The 16121-nt window shown below is 36.6% G+C and overlaps 1 protein-coding gene across 1 annotated transcript in view; it reads right to left on the minus strand.

The window, feature by feature from the left end:
• Positions 1-9817: 9817 nt before the first annotated feature.
• LOC121385988 overlaps positions 9818-16121 on the minus strand; it is a 14580-nt gene continuing 8276 nt past the window's right edge. The window contains exons 2-4 of the mRNA XM_041516782.1: positions 14109-14198; positions 12652-12816; positions 9818-10101 (exon numbers count right to left, since the gene is read on the minus strand). Of these exons, the coding sequence (XP_041372716.1) occupies positions 9818-10101; positions 12652-12816; positions 14109-14198 (539 nt within the window). The remainder of the gene's footprint in view (positions 10102-12651; positions 12817-14108; positions 14199-16121) is intronic.

Consider the following 16121-nt stretch of genomic DNA (forward strand, 5'->3'; position numbering starts at 1 on the left):
GTTACATTAAAAAGGGACATTCCTGAGTTTGCTGCATTGTGAGATATTTCCGACTAATAACATAGTTCTACGATTAAAATTACATATTCAATATATTTCATTGTTTATAATATCATTGTCTCTATATTCGATGTGTTTCTGGTCGTCTTAATAGTTTTAAGAAGCCCAAACGTACGAAACAAAACAAAAATATTTTAGAAAATAAAATGAAACTTAACCTAAGACAAATATTAGAACGTCCAGAAACACGTTTAATATACAACCACTAATATTTTCTGCAGACAAAATATATTTCATATGTGATTACAATCGTTAAAAATCTGTTATTCGATAACATCTTTAAAATTGCAGCTAAATCAGGTATGTCCCTTTAAAGTAAAAATATGTAACACTTTCCTCGTAAATCTTTACTAAATAAATAAATACATTAATTGATTAAACAAATTTAACAAGACAAATTAATAAACATAAAATAAACAAACAACAAAGAGAGAAACATTTGTGCAAAACAATATATCAAAACTATATTTTGGTCTGTAAAGACACTCGTTAATACAGTAGGTTCAAACATTGTCAATAGAAAAGTGTATATAGAAATCAATTGCTGCTAATGGGAAGAAATGACGGGATTGCTCTAAGATTATGTGAGAATTACCAAAAATTCCACTCCCGGTAACTGATTTTTAAAGGAACAGACCCTTGTTTCAGCCCATGAAAATTAACACAATGTTTAGTTAATGTAAAAAACCACATTTGGATAAAGTTACAATTGAATAAAAAATGAGTCTGTGACTTTGAAATGCTGAAATACCCTCTAAAAATAGACTAAAACTCGACTCCATAACTGTTACTTCTCAGGCGCACATGCGTTTTTAAAAATATGAGAATTGCATTTTGTGATATTAAAAACAACAGGATGACCAACAACACTTCAAATATACGGAAATTAATTTTTTTTAAAAATCTAACTAAAATATGATTTATGTTATCAAAAACGGCTGTAATAGTCAAAAATATATTTTAGTGTTTAAAAACTAGCGTATATCCCTTAAATACATCAATGCACTACAGTTGTGTCGATATGGATGGGCTGCAATGCAATGCGTATCGCAAAGCGTGCGTCAAAACACGATACTGTTCTGAATTGAACTGACGTATACTAAATTGACGTACACTGAATTGAAATGGCGTATACTGACCATGTTTGAACAAACTCTGTTGATAAAATATAGTATTTTGCTTTGCCCATATATTGTTATATTTATTTGTTGATTCGAGTGTATTGTTTATATTGTATTTGTAATAAAACTTATAATTTATATATACTGGTTTCTTTGTTTTTTGTATTCTTACTTTTGTTAAAAATGAGTGCTCCCTATCTGTTCCTTATTTTAATCAATTTTCATGTGTCAAATTATTTTTGAAATTACCTAATATTTTGTAACGAATAATGAATTTCCGGTTGAAAAAAAGCATAATGCTTGGTAAGAATAAGATTTACGACGATTTGTGGGTTGTTTGCATTATATTTTAGCTAAGCTTATTGAAACATGCAATTATCATTCTCGTTTAAATTAGAAAATGTAACTGATATTATATATTATTAGTCGGGAACCCAGAATTGGAAAAAGGCCATAAAATAGGTTCAATGTGAACCCATCTGCTATACTTTCTTATTAATATTTTTAAATAGCTTAAATATTCAGAATCAATGTTCAACTAGTCTGCAAGTCAATTTCTAATGCGAAAAATAAATATCCTATGTTGAGTGGAGGTTGGTAGGCCTCAAAAAGGATAAAATTGTGCATTTAAAATTTTTTCCTTTTTTCACCAAATTGTTATTTCTTAAAATAATAGCCTGGAACTTTGCACACCCATAGAAAAAGTCATAGAGAACATTTTAAAAATGAAAATAACTCGAAGTATTTCCTGCATCAGCAATGGCGGCCATTTTCCAAGATGGCGGCATTGATTTTCCTTAATATTAAGCTGTTTGTTTTAGAAAAATACTATGAATGTCATATTAAACATCATGACCAATATTCATGCTGTTTGTGCATTATATACCAAATAAAATATCATATAGCATCACCTTCTATAATCCGTACGGGCCATGTAATTCCAATATGGCCACCTTTCGTAAAATTTTACATATATTTAATTTTACGTCTAAAATCTTAAAACATCACGCTTTAGTTCTTTCTATTTTTGAAACAAAGATTATTTTCATATTACAATAATGTATGGTAAATTGTTTATTATTTTTAGTCAAATGTGTTGTTTTAGGCTACACTTGTTTTAGGCTACACTTGTTTGAGTATTTAATAGTAAAATAAATTAAAATGGCAACCCAACCCACCCTAACTTTAATTACTACATGCATGTGTTTATTATATTAACATCAAGGCTTTTATATACATAATAATAATAAGATTGATTGAAAAACATTTACATTTTAAATGCCTTACCAATTTTCCATTTAAGGTATTATTTTTACTTTTGAATGTGGAAACAGTGGTCTAACTAGCAGTATTGAAAACGTAATAGCAATTGCTAAAATGGCAGCTGTTGTCAAAAATAAAAAGAAGAAATTTCACACCATACAGGTGGGTAATATACTATTTTTTCCTGCAACGTATTCACTGATAGTGTTTCAGTTATTAATGAGCATTATTGTTGAATAGTGTTGTGTATTTTCATTAAATTAATGTTTTCTTCGTGCATTTCAAGTTATTGTTGTGGTATGTGTTACACACATTCCATTTAAATAAAAACAATTTTATTTGATATGACAAATATTAAATACATTTTCTACCAACATTAGACTATTTTAGAAAGAAAAAATAAACTAACAATTTTCATTTATAATAAGTGACTTTTTTTTAGATATACTGCTTTCTAATAAGGTATGTTGTTAGTTCATCAAACTCAGATCTACGATGTTAGGTATTGTCAATATGGATGTTATTTTATGATTTATAGCTGCCTGTTAATGTATTCTCTCTTAATTGCAGGTATGATGTACATTTAGATGTCTATCAATGAGCCTGTATTCTCAATTCCACCAAAGAAGGTTCGCTACAGTACAGATTTCTCAAAGTGTATTATCTGTCAAGAAGAGACAGGCAAAGGTCCTCTATACAATTTGACTAAACAAGGGTATGATTCACTTGTGTTTGCGGTGGAAAACAGAAATTATGAAATTGGTTATCGCCTTGAAAATAATATTAAAGTTGCAGATGAATGTTTTTAACTAGAACCAAAATGTCATAAGCAATGCTTCATAAGATAGAGGGTTTTGGAGGGCAGTGTATAGACATGATAGCCAAAGACTTCAGATACAGCTGAGGTTGTATAAATCAATATTTGAATAGAAGAACACGAATCAATGAGCAACCAGAAAAACCATCTTATAATGACGCATTTGGGAAACTCATCTGTGAAATTGACACTGAACTATTTATCAATAAAGCTGTTTACTATGTAACTACTTAACGTAACAAGTACATCCATTTGCTGTTAGAACTAGGAGTGACAGATGCCCGGTCCTATACAAACTCAAAGTTAGTACATCCATTTGCTGTTAGAACTAGGAGTGACAGATGCCCGGTCCTATACAAACTCAAAGTTAGTACATCCATTTGCTGTTAGAACTAGGAGTGCGTCCTATACAAACTCAAAGTTAGTACAGCGTCTAAAAACCTATTATGCTTATCAAGACGGATGTCGTATAACCATAGTTCCTCAAAAAGGTTCCTCAAATATCCTGTGCTCATCAGAATTGAATGTAGGTGATCTTTTGAAGGCAATAAATATCCTGTGCTCGTCAGAATTGAATGTAGGTGATCTGTTGAAGGCAATAAATATCCTGTGCTCGTCAGAATTGAATGTAGGTGATCTGTTGAAGGCAATAAATATCCTCTGCTCGTCAGAATTGAATGTAGATGATCTGTTGAAGGCAATAAATATCCTGTGCTCGTCAGAATTGAATGTAGGTGATCTGTTGAAGGCAATAAATATCCTGTGCTCGTCAGAATTGAATGTAGGTGATCTGTTGAAGGCAATAAATATCCTGTGCTCGTCAGAATTGAATGTAGGTGATCTGTTGAAGGCAATAAATATCCTGTGCTCGTCAGAATTGAATGTAGGTGATCTGTTGAAGGCAATAAATATCCTGTGCTCGTCAGAATTGAATGTAGGTGATCTGTTGAAGGCAATAAATAAGCTTAAAAACACTATAGAAGAAACTAACCCTTTAGATTGTGACGATGATAATGTTGACAGGAAAGCAGAAATGATTAGGATATCGTGTGAACTCAAAGAAAATGCTCGACTTGGAAAATTGAAGATAAAGGAAGCACTTGATAAGTCAACAGATTCAAGCAGAGATGTTGAAACTGAAGGTGAAAATGATCATTTAAATATGGGATTTTCATATAAAGATGCTTTAAAACGAACAATTAATAGTGTGTACAATTTTGTTGCTTGGATGTGCACAATGCTGGTCCTGATATAGGTCTTGATGGGAAGAGTTCCTGATGCTGAAACTCAGTGTGACCAGGTGTTAAACCTTTCACAAGATATCACTGCCGCTGTTTCCAAAACACCCACACCTAAACATGTTGGGATTGCTCTACACATAATAAAAGAAACACGAAGTAAGAACCTGGTGGCTTTACTAAATAGGTTTGGAAACTGTATTAGCTACACTGAAGCACAGAGGTATATAAACACTATTGCTGCATCCACTGATCAGCAAATTCAGACACATGGATTTTTCTTGCCACCTAATGTACAAGATGGAAAGTTAACCCAATTTGCTATTGACAGTTTAGACTTTCATGAGAATACAAAAGATGGCAAAACGCTTCATGCCACAACACACACTATATACCAGTATGCTGATGACCAGTCTGACAAAGCAGTGGGCATTGAAATGGGTGCTGTTCCACTTGCCAAGAACCGATACACTACAATACAGTTCACTCAACTGTTCACACCCTCTGATGTTCATCTTTCATCTAAAGACCGATTAAGAGGTCGTTCGCTATCTGCTGTAAAACTGCAGCCTAGTACCACAAATGTTACCGACCATGAAGATGTGATGAATGCCCAAAACATGAATATGTTTTGGCAATTGATTCAAATGGCTCCCACATAGCTTATAGGTGACCCTGACTTGGAATTTTCACCACCAACATGGACTACTTTCCATAACATTTTGATTAAAGAAAAGTCAAAAGCAACTCAAATAGCATATGGGCCAATATTCCCTCAATCTCCTACAGATCCTGCCGTTGTTAATGCATCACTGGATTATTGCCTAAAGGTTTCTCAGAAAGTTGGGCAAGACAAAGCTATTGTCACCTGTGACCAAGCTATTTATGAAATAGCATTAGCACTTCGAAAGAAGCTTTCTGAAAAGTTTAGTAGTCTTATTCTTCGAATGGGCGGTTTTCACATTGCTTCCAATTTTCTAGGTGCTATAGGATTCTCCATGCGATCAAGTGGTATAGAAGATATCCTTGCTCAAGCTGAGGTTTGTCTTATAGGAACAGTTAGAAAGATACTGTCTGGAAAAGATTATTACATAATGCTCAGAGCACACAGCTTGGTGTACACTGCACAATTTCAGCTATTTTGGGAATCTTTTGAAAGCTGGTTATTGCAACAATTATCTGATCTGGACATGTTTTCAAATCTTGATGAAACTGTCAATAATGTTATTGACATTCTCCTGAGCAAACGCAACGAAAAGATTGCTGATGTATTGCAAAGTGAACAGGCTACGTCTTCCCTAACAAGAGTAAGAAAGAAAGAAAGAAATGTTTTATTTAACGACGCACTCAAAACATTTTATTTACGGTTACATGGCGTCAGACATATGGTCAAGGACCACACAGATTCTAAGAGGAAACCCGCTGTTGCCAGTACATGGGCTACTCTGCCGATTAGCAGCAAGGGATCTTTTATTTGCGCTTCCCACAGGCAGGATAGCACAAACCATGGCCTTTGTTGAACCAGTTATGGATCACTGGTCGGTGCAACTGGTTTACACCTACCCATTGAGCCTTGCGGAGCACTCACTCAGGGTTTGGAGTCAGTATCTGGATTAAAAATCCCATGCCTCGACTGGAATCCGAACCCAGTACCTACCAGCCTGTAGACCGATGGCATCCCACAACGCCACCGAGGCCGGTAAACAAGAGTAAGAAGACTCCTATCAGAATTCAAAGATATATGCTGTAACAACCCCACAGCAAAGTTTTGGCTTATGTACATGGAAATGGTTACCATTCTAAAGATGTTCATCCACTCTGAGAGAGCTGGTATGTGGCAGCAACATCTAACAGAAACGGAAAACATGTTACCATACCTGGTTGCAGCTGGACATAGTAAATATGTCTCTTGCCTTCCTCAGTATCTTCAAGAGATGCGGACGTTGCCGATTTCAGCACCTGAAGTGAACAGAGAATTTGAGAACGGGAAATTTGTGGTTAGAAGAACAACTGGTAGATTCAATGGTGTCTGGATTGATATGTGTCTTGAGCAGACTTATAATTGTGATGCTAAAACAGTCCTCTTTCACGGTATTACTCAAAAACCTGCGACAATGGAGAAGTACCTAAGAGTAGTCCCAGAGTTAACATCAATATCAGAAGACACAAAGAGAATGGTTCACATGAATGAACCATACAAATGTCATGAGGATTCTCCTAGAAAGTTATGCAGTCAGTCGAATCAAAACACTTGTGAAAGAGACAATGATCAACCCATTTGTGTGTGACAACACTACAGATTTGCTAAACATCAGCACTGGGGAAAAGGCTTCTACTTTAGAACTGATACATGCAAAAGAAACAGGTCTCCAGATCTTGAAAGAGACAGGACAGAGCGGGTCCAACAAGGTAAAAATTGTACATCTGAAGACATTTGAGTGTAAAAAGAAGAAGTATCAAACTGCATTGAGAATTCAAAAGGTTTATGAAGAAGAATCAACAATAGTCAGAAGTTTGTTCTTTATCCATGAACTAACTGATGACAAAAAGAAAGAAGCTCTCAGTCATGAATGGACAAAGTACCCTTCATCTCTGTTTGAACCAGATGACATCTTGGATTAAGGCTATAGGATGAGAAAGGGGAACAAATCTGTTTATGCTATGGCTCTCAAAGACTATCTTGGGGATCTCTGGTTAGAGAGAGATAATACACCATCAGATGGAGGACAGGTTGCACTGCTAATTGATGCAATGGCATTTATCCAAAGGCACTACCGTTTTGGATGCAATACATTTGCAGAACTTCAGAAGATGTACTTAGACAAGATTCTACACTATAACGCAGTGAAATGTGAAATAATGAATTTTGTTGGGGACCGCTATGACTTTGGACCAGAAAAAAGCTTGAAACAAGAAGAAAGAGATAAGAGAGAAAAAACAAGTGCAAGCCTTAAAAAAGAGTATCACCCTCATGACACACTACAAATTCCAGACTGGAAGCTTATGACACAGAGTATGCAGAACAAAGCAAACCTCTTAAACTACTTAGGGAAATCTTGGATAGGATGCTGCGAACACCTCCCAGATAATCTAAAACTCATAGTCGGTGGGTTGATGAAGGATCCAAGTCACACAGTCAAAATTTCCAGTATGGGTTGCACTGACTTACCTGAACTGGCATGTGATGCACATGAAGAAGCAGACACGCGGATTTTTGCTCACATCAGTTACTGCGTCAAGAAACTTTGATGTAATAGTGTAATAGTCCAGGCTACTGACACAGATGTCCTAGTTCTCAGTATATATTATAGTGTACGAATTCCAGGCCTCAAAGAACTTTGGTTAAAACAATTGATAAATACATTCCTGTACACACGATTGTTGCATGCATGTCAAGAAAGTGTGGTGTGGATGTTGAAACTTTGACTGGTATTTTGCTTAGTACCTACATTATCACCGGTTGTGATACAGTCAGCTATCCATTTAAAAAAGGAAAGAAACAGAGCATTGAAAGTGACACTAAGCAACCTTGAACAGCTAACTGCCCTAGGACAATTTGGCGAAGAAGGAATGAGTATTATTCTCACTGATGAGGTGTATGAATCATGCAGACTGCTCTTTGCAGCTCTCTATGGTAGGCCCAATTTCAACGGCACTGCTGACGAACTTCGTGCACATTTATTCGCAATTACCAAGGGGGATCTTCGGCATCTACCTCCAACTGACAATGCATTTCGGCTTCATATTCTCCGTGCTTTAAACCAAATAGTGGTGAGCAAGCGTGCGCACTCATCTGCACCAGTACTACCTGACCCAACACATTTTGGTTGACACTTGGTTGGCGGAAAGCTGGTACCAGTAATGATGAACAAAGCTGCAAGACCAGACATCTTAATAAAGCCTACATTTTGTAAGTGCACAAAGGGAAATGTCTTCATCTGTGTACCTGTGCAAAACAAAATCTAAAATGTGTCATTTCATGTCTTTGTGGTGCAAAACCAGAGAAATGTGAACGAACTGCAGCTTTGACTGCTATCAGTGATGACTCTAGTGATGATGAGTGACATGAACACATAATCTGTAAAAACAAATGTTAGTTTCACAAGTAACAGTGTATTTATAGCACGAGAAAGGAAACTATTCTCCTGGATGTTAATCCTAGAAAATGACAATGTTCCTGGTATGATCATGGTATTCCTTCCATTTTCAAACCTATATGCAGATCCAAAAACTATTGATCGTAAGTCATTTACAAGCAAAGTTATGGTAATTTCTTTCTTTCATAATCATTATGGCAGCCGTCTTGGATTTTTACATTTTATCAGTGTTCTAGATATGATTACATTATTTCATACCCATAAAAACATGACATAGACCTAAAAATAGTTGTCCTACAAAAATGACATGTAAGTGATTTGAAATCAAAGTTATGGTCAGTCATTTGTTCCATGATAATTGTGGTGGCCATCTTGAATTTATGCATCTGACACTGTTCTACATATTATCATAATATTCCTTACCCCTTAAAATAAAGGTTTAAATCCCAAAATATTCATCCTCAGTGATTTAGAACCACAATTATGGCCAGTTCTTAACATATGGCTATTATGGCGGCCATCTTGGATTTTTACAGGAAGATTTTAACCAAAAAAATTAAAACATTATTTTTTCTTAATTATATATGTTCCTAGAAGTGAAAAACCTATGTTTTTCATTTGTGCATTCAATTTAGATGGAATTCTATAATCTAATAATTGAAAGTGTTAAAACAGCTCATCTTAGAACAGTTGTTGGGTCCCCATAGTATATAATATGTGTTTAATAAAATTCGCAAAGGAATTCGCAGAGCAGACCAGCTTTTTTCAACACCTAAGATGATAAACTTGCAATAGAAAATGATTTAAAAATATAGCAGATGGGTTCACCTTGACCAAATGTTTCAGTTTTGGGTCCCAGACTATATGGAGAGGGCCCTGTGAGTTGGACTTTTATTCCCAATCATCTGATTGTTTGTTTTGTTTATGTTTTTATTTATTTATTGGTATGTATTTATATTTATGCATTCATTAATTCATTAATAATTATGTTCATCCTTATTTCCAATTAAGGTTTAAGCACTTTGTCCAGGGCACACATTATTTTTTATTATTATTATTTATTTAGGTTTTTTTTCCACTGGAAATCACAGTTTCTTGCACTTTACATTGTATACTGCAAAATAACAACAGAGTACTAATATATTAATTGCACGAAATATATATATGCATCTCGACCTTTGACACGGAAGTCTCTGTTTTGGTTTAACGCAACCTATAGAGTCAACGGCGTACGTCCCAGTTCGAATACGCCATCACTGGACTTGGTCTGATCTTCATGACGGTGGACTTGAGGGAGTAGTACATGCCCCGCCAGGGGTACCAGCTTACTCCGCTTGGGTTGGCGGAGTGGTTGCCGTGCAGGTAGCCGCCGTTCAGATTAGATCTGTAGCAGTCGAAGTACCACCACACGCCGTGAAACGACTGGGCACAGTTCCCGCTAGCCGAGTCCAGATCTCTATCCCACGTCGGATAGGGTTGGCCGTAGTGACTGCTGAGTCCATCGGCTGCGAGAAAAGGGGGATGGATGCTTGTTTAATCAGTTGCTGATTAGGGCGAGTCACCTCCAGCCCTCCCCTTATTGATATAGATATGTAGAGGAAGGCTAAAGGAAACTCTTATCTAATGTTTTGGCAATCGTCGACAACCAAATGGTCGCAAGATACTCTGTCTAAAATACACGTTTTGTTCTAAATGATATGCCACAGAGATTTAGTTAGATTATTCCCGGGAGTAAAGTCATGACGTTAAACTTACATATTGTTAACCAATACCAACGCTACACGAAGAAACTCGACGCCCCATATACGTCATCACAAGAAAGGACAGCGCAGGTTCGTTTTGCTTAGGGGCATCGGGTTTCTTCTTGTAACGTTGGTACTGGTAACATGTAAGTTTAATATCAGGACTCGACTCCAGATTAATCAAACTAAAGCTCTGTGTTATCATATTAAGGAAACACATGTGACTATAGATACAGTAACTTGCAGCATTTGGTTTTCGACGACTGCCAAAATATTACACAGGAAGGAAGGAAATGTTTTGTTTAACGATGCACACAACACATTTTATTTACGGTTATATGACGTCGGACATATGGTTAAGGACCACACAGATACTGAGAGAGGAAACCCGCTGTTGCCACTTCATGGGCTACTCTATTTCCATTAGTAGCTAGGGATCTTTTGTATGCAACATCTCGTAGACAGGATAGCACATACCACGGCCGTTGATGTAACAGACGTGGTGCACTGGCTGGAGCGAGAAATAGCGCAATGGGTCCACCGATGGGGATCGATCCCAAACTGACCGTGCATCAAGCGAGCGCTTTACCACTGGGCTACGTCCCGCCCCAAGTATTACTTAAAGTTTTCTCTAGCCTTCCCCTCGAGATACAGCTGATAGGCAGACGGCGGGATATCAGCCAAATAGGCAGAGAGACACAGGCAGAATATCAGACAGTTAAGACGACTGTCAGCACACCAGACATGATTGATACCAGTCAGGTAGGCAGACATACAAAGGCAGGGTACCACGCGGGCAGTTAGCAGGCATAGACAGACATAATACCAGACACGAAGACATGCATTATATCAGACAGGTAGGCAGACACCAAAGTCAGCATACCAGACAGTTAGGCAGAGAGACACAGATAGTATATATCAGAGAAACAAACAACCAGGATAACATGTAGGTAGCTAGCAGGCATACGCTGACATGATACCAGACAGCTAGGCTGACATGCGGGGTACCAGATAGGTAGGCAGACATATACAGGCAGGATATCAGAAAGTTAGGCAGATAGACGCAGGCAAGCAAAGAGGATACCAGACAGTCAGGCCGACATGCGGGATACCAGTTAGCTAGGCAGAAATACACAGGCAGGATATCAGAAAGTTAGGCAGAGAGACACAGTCAGGCAAACAGGATACCAGACAGTCAGGCCGACATGCGGGATACCAGTTAGCTAGGCAGACATACACAGGCAGGATATCAGAAAGTTAGGCAGAGACACAGGCAGGCAAACGGGATACCAGACAGTCAGGCCGACATGCGGGATACCAGTTAGCTAGCCAGACATACACAGGCAGGATATCAGACATGTAGATAACCAGGATACCAGACAGGTAGCAGCCAGGATACTATGCAAGCAGTTAGCAGACATACACAAACTGCTATGTAGACAGGCGGTTAAAGAAAACGATGTGCAGCTAGTGGGAAGGCTATCGGGCAAAAAGACCGGCAGAGACGAAAACAAATTACTAGACAGGTTGGCATAGAGGAAAATGTATGCAAAGATGGAAAGACACACAGACAGACTTTCAATTAATATGTATGGCAGTTGTTCTTGGTCAGACGTTTACAGAATTAATCGGGTGTCAGAGCCGTTTGACAAAAACGTTGACACTTCTTTATTGCAAACATTATTGTGTGCGTTTTTATGTCTGGATGTTTCTTTGTTTTGTTTGTTTGTTTGTTTGTTTCAGGGCCGGGGTGGTTTTTGTGTGGGTTTTATTTTTGAGTATATATATATACATATATATATATATATATATATATATATATATATATATATATATATATATATATCTGGGCTTCTAGAATTTTGTTTTAATCCACTAGCCATGAGATCAGTGATTTTTTATTTATTTACTACCCACGATTAAAAATGAACTAACCCTACTTTATATTAAGTTAATATAATTTTACTAAATAATAGTTATAATCAGATATGTCACCTAAAGAGGGAGATAGCGATTAAAAACACTAAAAACATTGGGGGTTGGGGTCACGATATTTATATTACAATATATACTTAATTGCACCATTTGACTCTCTTTTTTCACTAGCCATCGCCCATGGCAAAAATAGTTATTTACTGTGGCAAGAAAAATAATCAATCACCGCATAGACAAAATATTTTTCGAAGGGCCTCGGTAAACCTGTATGAATGTGTGTGTGTGTGTGTGCGTGCGTGTGTGCGTGTGTGTGTGTGTGTGTTTTTGTGTGTGCCTATTATTATTATTATTATTATTATTATTATTATAAAAAAAGACCTGCAGTTCCGCTGTACTGGCCTATGGACAACCGAAAGTCATTTACTTCTCTTTCCAAATAGAAGTCTTTGTATACGGCGTATCTTGAGTTGCCTGCAAAGTCTTCCAAGTCGATTCTCAGGTCATAGGAAGTCTGGTACAGTATGCGATAGATGTTTTTATTCCCTTGAAAATTAAGTTAAACCATATATTACTTAACCTGGACTTTGAAAAATGTCCGTTTTTAAGGGAATTCCGTTTTACAGAAGGTCAGGTTTTAATAATAATAATAAAAATAATAATAATAATAATAATAATAATAATAATAATAATAATAATAATAGTAATAACAATAATATATATATATAGATAGATAGGGGAGAGTGGGGTGGGTTGGAACATATATCACAATATGCATCATATCACTAAACTTATTTTATTTCAAAAAACTAAAGTTGGGTCAAAGTTATGACACACATTCCTGAAACAAAAGTAGCACAAACAAAACTAAGAATATCTGGTCATTACAAAGTTATTGTGAAATTACTGAGTTAAGTTTTAGTGTTCCAATAAACCCCAAATGAGTCTTTGTTGAAACGGGTAATAGGGTAATTTGAAACATTACGTGTAAACAGGTTAAACTATTCTTAAGTCTGACCTGTATGTGATGTTATACCAAACATCTACACCTCAGACTTCAATAACAAAAATAACCGAACACCGAACATGCTTTATAAAATGTTTCATAAAAGCCAAAAAAAATTCTGATGTCATCCAACCCGACTTATGGGCTGCACCTACAGATCCAGGAGGGGCTCCATTGATAAAGTGATCCCTATAGTTGACACGTGGAAAAATTAACATTGGCGGAACAGTGTTCCCCACAGCACTAACAGCACAACACACTGTTACTAGTTGACCTCGCTCAGCTGACACGATGGCACCCATCTGTTTAACACCAGTTTTTGCAATTATCTTATCAGGTTTCTGAACTGTTGTACACCCAGTTTCGTCAACGTTCCAGATGTTACTAGGTGTAATTCCATCTCTCTCAATAACCAACTGCAAATTATTGAAAAATGCATTAACATTGTGCCTATTAAAGCTAGTAGCACGGCCCAGAGAGGTTGCTTCAGGGGTCCTTAAAGTAATGTTACTGTTTCTTTTAAGAAACCCAAGAAGCCAATCCCTGCCAGCCCTCTGATTTTCATACCACTGTGTAGGCATTTTTTGCCCAAGTTTTTGTGCATATTCAAAAGCTAAAGTCCTTGCTTCATTTGTAGATAGACCATAATATAATGAAGCTGCCTTCTGCAGGTAATTCACGAGAAATGTTTCTTGTTGTGGAGTAAAGACAGCTCGATTATTAAAATACCCAACATGCGGCATTGTACCACTGGCACGTGTCTTTAAACAATATCTTCGCAAAGTGACATGTGGTATGCTAAACTGCTCTGCCACCCCACGACAGGGTCTACCGTTAGATATTATTTCTTTGACAGCTCGTTCCATGATGTCCGGCAATGTCTTTTCACGATCTGTTTTCCGCTTATAAACCCGTGGCATGGCTGAAAATAGGGAAATAAAAGACAGAGATAGCACTAAATGTCTATTCAAAAGAAAATAGAATATTAAAATTTAACTTTACTATGATAGGGGTTATTTGGAACATGTTCCAACTAATACCTATTGTCATGTTCCAACTAACCCCAAGCTGGTACTACGACATTATATCCTGTCTATAAATAACGTGACTCGATGCCAACAATATAATGCAGCTCACAGTATGGTTAATTGATAGTACAATAAATACCTGTAATGGGATGGCTTTGATCCATTACGAGTTTTGTGATAATAAACAAAAATTAGGTATGGAAAATTTTACTCCAAACATAGAAAAATATACAAACCTTACTTGTGTGCACAGTTCAAATTGGTCGCGCTTCTAAACAAAATGGCTGAACAATGTTGCATGTATCTTCCTCCCTATAAAAGCACCGCATTATATTTCCTCATCTTGAGGGGGATATTTGCAATGTTTCAACTAACCTACCGTTCCAACTAACCCCACTCTCCGCCTATATTTAAGAATTGACCGCAATTATTTTTTGGTTCGTGCAAAATCCAATGTGCACATGAACCAAAAAATAATTGCGGTCAAATCTTATAATTAAATTTATATGCATACTTTAACAATATATAACTGAATTTATTTTGTTTAGCTTTAAATACGCCTGTAGTATTGTTTGTGTAAACTTCATTGATACTTATGTCGCGTAAGAATGCGAACGTTCATTCACTATCATTTGAATCAGGTGATTTTGTTTGTAAATGACGTCATTTCCTCTAGCTGCTGTGCATTTTTACGGATCGTTTAGTTATATTGGAAGGAACTGTCCTATTCGTGTTTAGTTTATATTTGATGAAAGAGAACGAAGAGAACGTGTCTAACATTTATGCTGTTGGTGGAACCGTTTAATTTTCGCAAACAACTGTAGAACATCGCTTACAAGTAAGTTTCCTACATGATTTCTTTGGCCACCGACCGAGTCTCATGTCATGATTAGCGAAGAGGTTGGGGCTTTTGGGTGTGGGTTTTTTTTTTTTTTTAAATCAATCCGTATATATCTACATGTCTACTCTGCTATAGCATTTTCCATTAATTTATCGTATACATTTTTTGTAGCTTTCACGTGTTTTCTTCAAAATATCTAAATATGATTGCCAGAATAATCCGGCTTGTTGCACAAAACTAGTGCGAATCAGTGGGGGGGGGGGGGGGGGGGGGTAGTAGGCGTGGCTTAGATGTTTTGGTTCATCGAGATATGAACGAAAAAAAGTAAGCACCTCTGGACCAATCAGATTGCCGTAAAGTGTATAGACGCTAAGAAAATTCAATTATATATATATATATATATATATATATATATATATATACATACATACATACATACATACATACCTAGGTACCTATATATGTACACATTGTATTTTATCTTAAAACACAGTAATAATAAAGACAATATTCCTCCGAAAACGCCCATCCTACCATTACATCCCATCCCCCCCCCCCCCCCCACCCCACCCGGCCACACACATTCACGACCCACCCCAAACCAACTCTAAAACAAAACCAAAAGAAAACTAACAAACATACAACAATAAAAAATAAAACAAAAACAACATAATAACAAATGAAAACGACATTCTGGGGGTACTGGGGATGTGCACAGCTTGCTGCTAACTCTCCTTGGTTCTTATGAGTTTCTACCTCTCGAACTCCAGGATCGCGCTTAAGAGTTGAATTTGCGTAGAAACGTTACATATTGTGTAGGATAACGTCAGAACAGTTTGTGTAATCATTAATTATTTAAATGTTTTCCAATAGCACAATTACTTGTCGATAGACTATGTTAGAATTACAAAATACAGTTCTCGTCAACCAAATAGCTATATATTTTGGAACACGAATGTAGCAATGGTTTTATATA

Source organism: Gigantopelta aegis, chromosome 12 (assembly GCF_016097555.1).
Source record: "Gigantopelta aegis isolate Gae_Host chromosome 12, Gae_host_genome, whole genome shotgun sequence".
Lineage (NCBI taxonomy): Eukaryota > Metazoa > Mollusca > Gastropoda > Neomphalida > Peltospiridae > Gigantopelta > Gigantopelta aegis.